The sequence below is a fragment of the Pygocentrus nattereri genome, chromosome 16 (genome assembly GCF_015220715.1).
Source record: "Pygocentrus nattereri isolate fPygNat1 chromosome 16, fPygNat1.pri, whole genome shotgun sequence".
Classification (NCBI taxonomy): domain Eukaryota; kingdom Metazoa; phylum Chordata; class Actinopteri; order Characiformes; family Serrasalmidae; genus Pygocentrus; species Pygocentrus nattereri.
Genome location: NC_051226.1, coordinates 11,007,283 through 11,016,165, shown reverse-complemented (window position 1 = coordinate 11,016,165; position 8,883 = coordinate 11,007,283). Strand labels below are relative to the sequence as shown.

General features: G+C 37.7%; 1 protein-coding gene across 2 annotated transcripts in view; it reads right to left on the bottom strand.

The window, feature by feature from the left end:
- Positions 1-2,414: 2,414 nt before the first annotated feature.
- Positions 2,415-8,883, bottom strand: part of fam219aa (family with sequence similarity 219 member Aa) — a 31,086-nt gene continuing 24,617 nt past the window's right edge. For both annotated transcript variants that reach the window (XM_037546075.1, XM_017714924.2), the window contains exon 6: positions 2,415-7,968. In XM_037546075.1, coding sequence (XP_037401972.1) covers positions 7,810-7,968 — 159 coding nt within the window. In that variant the 3' untranslated portion in view covers positions 2,415-7,809. The remainder of the gene's footprint in view (positions 7,969-8,883) is intronic.

Here is an 8,883-nt window from a genome sequence, read left to right as displayed (position 1 = left end):
GGTAAGCCTGCTGCACCATCTGCTCTGGGAGGGATGAAGCAGGGCTAATCAGGCCTGTCCACCAATCCTAGGCCTCCATGTCTCTCTCTCTCTGTCTCTCTCGCTTTGCTAGCAATTACAATGTCCTGGCTTATCAGAGGTATAGAGGATAATACCATGTCTTCCTAAGAGCACTAACAACAGACAATAGACTTAATCTGACATACAGCAGGAGTAACATGCAGGAATAACGTAAATGAACAGACTGGACATGGTGCATCAACAGCGTGAGCAGAAATCCTGTGTTTCCGCTTCATTTTAGGGCTCAGAAATAGTTCATCTGTTCAGTTTTTCAGTTGGAGTTTTTAGTAAGTTCTTGCTGTGATTGTTATTATTTATTTGTTAAGTTTATTTAAAAAAACTCACCGATTAACCCACAAGTGCATTTGTGTACTTTGTTCTATTGTTTTTATGAAGATATGTACTCATATATTGTCTACAGTGCATTGTCCTAAGTGTAAGTTCTGCAATCCACCAACAAACCCTGTCATTCGCTCTTAAAAAATGGTTTCCTTAAGAGTTCTTTAGCAATTACAATGTTTCTATATAGAACCATGAACACTCAAAGAACCATTTGCTTGCTAAATTGTTCCTCAGTTTGATGAAGAATGTGTTGTACGTTCTGTAATCATAGCAAAAAGGGTTTCTTCTACTGTTACAACCTTGACATCATAACAATAGCAGAACTATATAGAACCATTTACAACACAGTCTCCATCAACCTGAAGAACGATTACACCATGCAAAGTACACTTTAAGCATGCACAGGGGTCTTTGAGTGTTTCTTTACTAAAGAAGCCTTGAAGAATCATCATCTGCGGTCACTGTCAAAGTCAACATGAATCGGAAATCATGGTGCATTTTTCTTCCTTAACATATTTCTGAGTGAAAAAATATATTTGAGAAGTAAATAAATTTGGGCAGGGCATTTTTTTTATTTACTGTAATCTGATTGGATTCGGAAAAGTGGACGTTCCAAAATGGATATGGAGTCAGACCTGGATGCTAGTCTTCAATCAATCATGGAGGCCTTCTCTTGCTCCTCTGGCACCAGCATTTGAGGAGGGGAATGAAATTTATGTACTCTTTTGATCCTACAAAGGAAATCTAGCATTTTCCAGTCTAAAGACACTCAGTCTAGAAGCAGCACAGCATTGCCAGCAGAGCTGCAGGGAGTTAAATGCCTTGTCTAGGAAAACCCAGTCAGACCTGAGATTTGATCCCCCAACCTTCTGGTAGCTGGCTCACCGCTCCTGAGACTAGGCTACTAGCCACCCCATTTCTGATAGGATACAGGCTGGAGTCTGACACTTTACTGATTTCTCTGCTGTACCAAATCAACTTTACCTGGCATTTAACTGCTGATCAGGAATGTCTGAGCAGGAAGACTACCAAACAGGGCAGGAATCCAGCCTTCTAGGCCAAAGTCAGAAGACAAGGTGGGCAGAAGTTACATTTAAATTGAAGACAAGAAAAAAGAATTTTGCTGAAATAGCATATGATGTATTGTGCTTAATATGACGAGGATGTGAACAAGGGAAAAATGGTCAATTCTAATTCATTTTGACTTTAGAGTTTAATCTGAAATCATTATACATTTTCCTTCTGTACCATCCCATTTCAGAGTGAAACATGGTCTTAGGGAGGGCCTCTGAGCTAGCAGAGTGAAATAGCTCGATGACAGTCAGAGGTGTGGTGGTGGGATATGATATTACCTGGTAATAATTTCCTCACTCACCAGTGCATGATGATGTGGTGTTTTCAAGGCAGACAGAAGGCATTACAATGTGATGGAAAACCACACAAAAACAATAATGTTGTCCTTTAAATAGTATAATATGGTGAATAATAAAAGTACGAAAAAGTAGTAGCCCTGCTGCGGTCAATATGTGACCATGTTTAAAAAAACAGCTGTACTTCATCTCACGAAAAACGAAGGGTGCCGGTTCAAATCACTCAGTCAAATTACGTTTTGTTGATTGTCTCATGGGTGACAATAACTACACATTCTCTATAAAGAGGAAACTTAAATATAGAATCATTAAATATAGCAAATAAATAACATAACCTTTCTATTGGCCACATTTTATGTTTCCCCAGTATGCTAAACTCAGCAGATGAACACTAACTGTGTACCAAATTGTGCAGATGTTCTCCATAGAGGACGTTTTAACTTATTTTCAGACTCAACAAAACCTCATTTGACCAGGGGTGCCCAAACTCTTACATACAACTTCAAATAAACTGTAACTGTAACTGTAACGACTAATAAATGTGGTCATACTTGTATGACCCCTATGCCCCCTACTGGACCATGAAACATTTGGTCACATGCATCAACCCTTCACACATACACACATGACAAGCCTCACAACTGTATGTGCCAGGTGTATTTATTGATATGCTACACTACAACAATAACATTGTTAAATACTGGTATGGAAACTGTTCACATCTTTACAATCATAATATTTATCAGCAGAACAAAAAAAAAAAAAAGAAAAAAAAAAGAAAAAATGTGTCTATGTTATAAAATGCATACTTTCCCCTTTGTTGGAATAAATTAAAACAAACCACTCAGCAATAAATAATAAGGTGTACTACTTGAGCTTGACTTAAGGCATAGCTCTAATACAGCAGACTGGGAGAGGAAAAGAAGAAAATGGTGTATAATTCCCATTAAAAATGAAGAGCAGCACGCTCAAATTACACTCAAAAGCAGGTACAACAGAGGGGAAGAGGGCACGCGTTCTAATGGAACAGAAATTCAGGTTCTGCAGTTCTCTCCCATAGTCCGTCAGCACTAGTAACAGAAAGAGCTTTCAGATAACCATCAAAAGTGGCCAGATGAGAGCAGAAGCGTAAAAATGAGTTTTAAACATCTGACATGTTCCTTACGTCCAAGAAAAAGCACAGTACTGTTGCTGGGGAAGTTCATCAGAGAGCACTCATTCATTCTGCATGAGCAGATCAGTGTTATCGCTATGAACCTTGCTGATGAGCCGCTCCACAATACCTCCCCCCAAAGAAGTAAACCAGTCAATACCAACTCGAACTGTGTGCTGCACCGTTTATCATTTACAAACTTACATACTTCACTGTGTGAATGATAACATTATTGGCATGGGAATTGTAGGTGCAGCCTTGTGCATCCTAACAACAGCTACAAACCTCTTTAGTACACATTTTTAAAAAAGATGGTTCTTCAAGGGTTCTTTAGCAAAGCCAACGGTTCCATTTAGAATCATGAGGTCCATTCAGAACCACTGGCATGCTTAAATGGTTCTTTGCATGGTGAAAGACTGCAAAGATGAAGAATGTTGAAAACAGTTCTATAAAGCACCAAAAAAAAATAAATAATAAAATTTCTATTGTTACAAGCTTGACATCATAACAGTAGAACCCTTTTTGATGCTATACGAATGCTATAGAAACCTGAAATACATGGAATGGTTCTAAAAAGAACTGCCTTTACTAAAGAAGCTGTGAAAAAACATCTTTTTCAAGCGTGTACACCATATAAAAAGAATAGACAGTTTTAGGCTTCGCACTGGGGAACTTTCATTCGATATGATAGAGAACGTGGTAATATAAGCCCCTGTCCAAACAGACTATGATGAAAGCGGTTGCAAAACAAAGATGAGTGTGTTTAGGGCTTAAAGGAGCAGGGCAGTCCATTTCATACTTACAACAGTCTAAAGTACTCATTAACTTTAGTTGAGTACATTAGTGTTTTCATTTTGGACCCTGCTGCTGAGCCGTTCCACAAAACCCAAAAAGAAAGAAAGAAAAAAGCAGAGACTACCTTTATTTTATTTCTAGTCAAAACAGCCATTAAGAACAATATAAGATATGTTCACTTGTATGAAGAAGTGAAAAGTCAAAGGAAAAATTCAAATATAGAATAAACGTGACTCTTTACAACCTTGCAAGACCTGGTAGACCACCAAAACTGTTATCAGATAAATGGTAGTAAAAAGATTACATTTTTTAAGCACTCTTGCTTCAGATCTGAAAAATCCACAAATGTTTCTATGCATCTTTCCACTGTGAGAAGACAATTCAACATTATGGGTCTGAGAGGATGTGTAGCTGTTCAAGACGCCCTTACTGAGAAAACGAAATACAAAAAAGAAGAACATGTTCTCATGACAATGGACTCACCACAAAGTGTCTGAGAAGCAAGTCTTCTGAAACAAATGGAAGCTGCAATAAAGGCAGAGTGGACACAGTAAATACTGAAAATAATGTTTAATTTAGTTGCTGAGGCTTTCTGTAATTTTGTGGTAAATGTGTTTTCTGTATTTATTCCTGACACTGAAAATGAACACCTTGTACTTAATGGCTGGTTTGACTGGAAGTAAATGAAGGGTGGTCTCTGCCATTTACAAGGTAACATATTAAATAGTATTTATACAATTCTATAGTTATTTTCCCCTCATACATTCCCCTAATGTAGTGTACTGTGTTTAAAAAGCTGCAGCGTTACTGGTGTGTGTGTGTGGGTGTGTGTGTGTGTGTGTGTGTGTGTGTGTGTGTGTGTGTGTGTGTGTGTGTGTGTGTGTGTGTGTGTGTGAGAGAGAGAGAGTTCATGTGTTGCATAAATGGCATCTAATAACAAATGGCAGCAGGGGAGGAATAGGTGGCACATGGCGGACCTACAGGACATCTATGACACGTTACAATACAGTGAGTACAAATAATGAATACTGTGACATCACACGAAATAAGAAGCCCTCTAAAACAGTGTATGCAGCTTTAAAACTCTTTAAAAGAAATGTAATATAATACTGTGTACATCTACAGTACCACCTTCTTCAAAATCTTCAGGATCTTCTAAAGAGAAGCTAAATTTGCTTACATTTGCAAGAGATTAATGGTGAGCTCCAATTTTTTTCCCAAAATTAAATGGATAAGATGTAAACAAAGTCATTCAGAGTGGTTTGTTGTGAAATCTACCACCCCAGAGAAACTTATGGAGTCAAGAGTTTGCACTGGTGGTGATAGGAACCAGACGTCTGAAGCATTTAAAAAACACCCCTCACAGAAAGGTATTACATGAAATGGTTACAAATATGTTGCCTGATGTCCAAGACAGTGTTTTATGATAGTTGTAAAGGATTTGGCATAAAACATATCATTAAAATCTATTCATGGCAGAGAAGTACATGCAGGGTGTTATAAAGAAAAGCCACGCAACCTCTGGCAACCACTGCTCCATGTTGCATCACAATATTTTGATTGAATTTGTTTCCATTCAGTCATTTTTAAAAATGGGTGAAACTTCCACTTTAAGTTTACTCCTCTAATGAATAATTTTTACATTTTACACTGTTATGGTCCAAATCACAGTCAAACTGTCAAACAGTTCATTGCTCTTTGGATAAAATGGATAAATGCATGTGCTGCTGGCGCTTTGTCAAAAGTATCAGTGAAAGACATTAACAGACAAGATCTCAGCGATGGAACATCGTGTGGGAATTAACTGTGATCTGGCAACCCAGCACTTTTCCTCAGTCCTTATTTCCATTAGCGATCTGGCTGCAGAGCATCGAAGACATTTGCGGCAACAATGAGAACATGCATCGCTTTTCATTAGGAGTTCTTGGCACAAATTTAATAAAAATAATAATAAAAAAAACAAACAAACAAAAAAACACCCAACAGTTTAGCCGTGTTAGAAAGATATGCAATATATATGGCAATAGCTATGTCACTTATGACATTCTGTACAGTAAAAGTGTACACAGTGTTATTAATGCCTCCCAACAGAGCTGTATGAAGTCATATTCATCATATTTTGCTAGTTATTACCTTGTCAACAGACAAACAACAGAAGTGCTGCACCGACAACTGTAGTCGGCACTAGATACGAAGTCCATTGACTTTGCTTTAATTCCACGCCAGAATTTGATGTAGTCAACAGAGGTATACGCAAGTAACCAAACACAAAAAATCTCCTGTAGCATCAGTTTCATATCTGATCCCAGTCACTGCCTCAACAGTGAACGAACGAATCCCTTCATTGTAATTAGTACATTTCAGTTGCTCATTGTTGATTTCACTTCTGTTCATTTTCAAGCTCAGTGGCAAGTGTTTTAGCTGAATTTAAGTGTCTCAAACCAGATTGAAGTGCTATTTTACATGAGAAGGTGGGGTAATGTCATTTTTTTAAGGTGTTTCTCAGTCATTTTTAGTCCCCCCAGACTGCGTTCCCATGTCAGTCGGCTTTTACCTACTATAAAATTAACCCTAGTTAAAACTCCAGGTTATATCAATCCCATGCGTATTGACATGTTAGTAAGAATGCAATCAGATTCCGACTGAATTTTTCTGTGTTATGTATGTATATGTGTGGAATTAAATCATTTGCATGTAAAAGTCATTCAGGGTGGATGTGAATGAGCAGAAATTTCCTGATTCAGAATCGTTCAGATTAGTAGTGATACGTCTGAAGTGTTTGATGCCTCTATAGGCTACCTCAAAAGCCATTACAAGAAATAGGTACAAATAAGTTGCCTGATGCACAAGCCATTGTTTTATGATCGTTTTGAAAAGATTTGGGCCTGAAGCACATTTTATACATATTTAAGTCCATTAATGATGGAAAAAACATGGCGACTCAGGGTTCATCACACTACTGTAAAGAAAATCTGAGTTGGAAAGTTTCTCTACAATCAAACATTTCATAGCAAACAACTCTGAATGACTTCGTTCACAAATTCTCAATGATTTCTGTATGGTAGCACTCGAAGATGGATTTCCTTGTATTCGCTGTGGCTCAAATCAAGATGACTGGTGTCCTACCTAAAGTGTATGACACCAAACGTTAAAAAGAAAGGAAGTTTGTTTGTGTGGTAATACTGATTGCGGGCTGAAAATTCCCAAGCTGATGACATGCTGCAATTACTTAAGACAGCAAAACAAGCGGTTAGGGAAAACAAAATAATGACTACAAATGTTTTGGCATGTTTTCTACTCTTCTTTTGGAGTGAAAGAAGTGCGTAACTGGAGTAACCACTCCCAGCTCTGTAATCTATAGCGAGATTTATTTACCTTTATACCTTTCATAAACATTACAGGCGTCCTACAGACATCCTGTGGCGCAATAACACTACCACCACCTCCCCATGTAAAATAAACCCTGTCTGAATATCACTCAAGCTCTGTAATAATATATGCTACAGTGTATTAATACTGTTTTCAATTAATTGGTTTAAAAAATGGATCAGACTTTCCATTAGCTGGGTAAGTTCCCTTTCACTCAGAAACAAAATACTACGTTTTCCCTTCGTACAGTACTAGCTGAACATTGTTGTGCACTAAGACGTCGACAACAGAAACAAAAAGCTGGAACGGAGGCAAAGAGTGAAGATTCAAGCGTAAAACACTAAAGAATTTGTGTGAAATGTTGTTCAAATATATGTCAGTTATGTTTCTCACTCTTTTTAAACTGTGCATTTGTTTTCGCCTCAACACATTCTATACATATGCGCACCTAAGCCTAACACCCTCTGGTGGTGATACAAAGACTCACATTTCCTACCATAGGAGGAACCAATGACTGTTAGTACCCTTTGTGCATTTCCTTCCGATATGTTCTTTTATATATTAGTTTTAATATAACCGTTCTGACGAGTTAAATTCTTTAGTAGTTATTCTATTTTGAGGGTTAAAGTGTAGCAGTGAGTTACACTCATAGTAGAGGGGGTTTGGAAATGGAGGTTTGGAAATGGGGGCTAGGGTGGGGGTTGGGGAGTGTATAAGGGGCTACTGGATCTGACAGGCAGTAGAGGAGGTGGCTTGGCAGCACATGCAGGTGGGGTTCACTGATTTGGGGGGGATGAGGTCTAGATCTTCATCATCAGGGATTTCATCCAGGCGGTAGCCATCCTTCAGCAGCTGGATGTTCAGGTCTTGGTTGATTTGCTGAAGAGGACAGGAAGGACAACTGATGTTAGTGAATGCAGATCTCATTACTGTTACCTGCAGTGTTCAGCAGTGTCTGACACTAGTGTTGACCCCAGCCAAGGATTTTCTCAGTCAACTAATCACCCCTTGCCAACATCTGGAAAAAAGTCTTAAAGTATATGATGTAAAAGTAAACTGTTAATATTGTAATATTATAAATGTAACTTTTAAAAAATGTAAATAATTACCACCACATGCAAATAAATAAGACAGTATCAGAAAATATTGAATTACAGAACTTAACACTAGTTTCTACCTTAAACCCATTCACAGCTACATTTACTATGACAAGGAAAAATGCCAAGGAACTTGTTCTTGCTGGTCAAAAGACATGAAATTGTGTAGTTATACTTTGCATGGACATCTCACAGTACAACTTTAAATTTCTTAAACTAAACCTTTTTAAGTTATTCCTATTCTTCAACTCACAAAAATGAGATTCTTAAAAGCAGCAGTCCCATCTGATCAAAACTTTAAATTTTATATAAAAAAATAAGCAATCATAACCGGGTGGATCCATTTGAAAAACTTCAAATTTATGCTTAGACAAGCTCAGAAAACATGTGGACCGAAGTAAAATTAAAATAAAACTTCTGATCTAGACATGACTGGGTTAAAGGAAGCACTAGTTTAGTTTAGTCTGTTATCGAAATGCATTTTAAAGATGCCAAGCTAATTCTGTATGACAACACTTTACACAGTTACATTCAAGTGGTAAACCTACATTACATTTAAAGTTGTTGGCACAGTTTACACTACACCTTATTGGTGGAAATCTTTACAAATTCTGCACCAAGAACGGCTTCTAGTTTGCATCGTCTTGAGTAACCACAGTGTTGCGTGACTGATGTGCGTAAACAACATTTAGTGTAA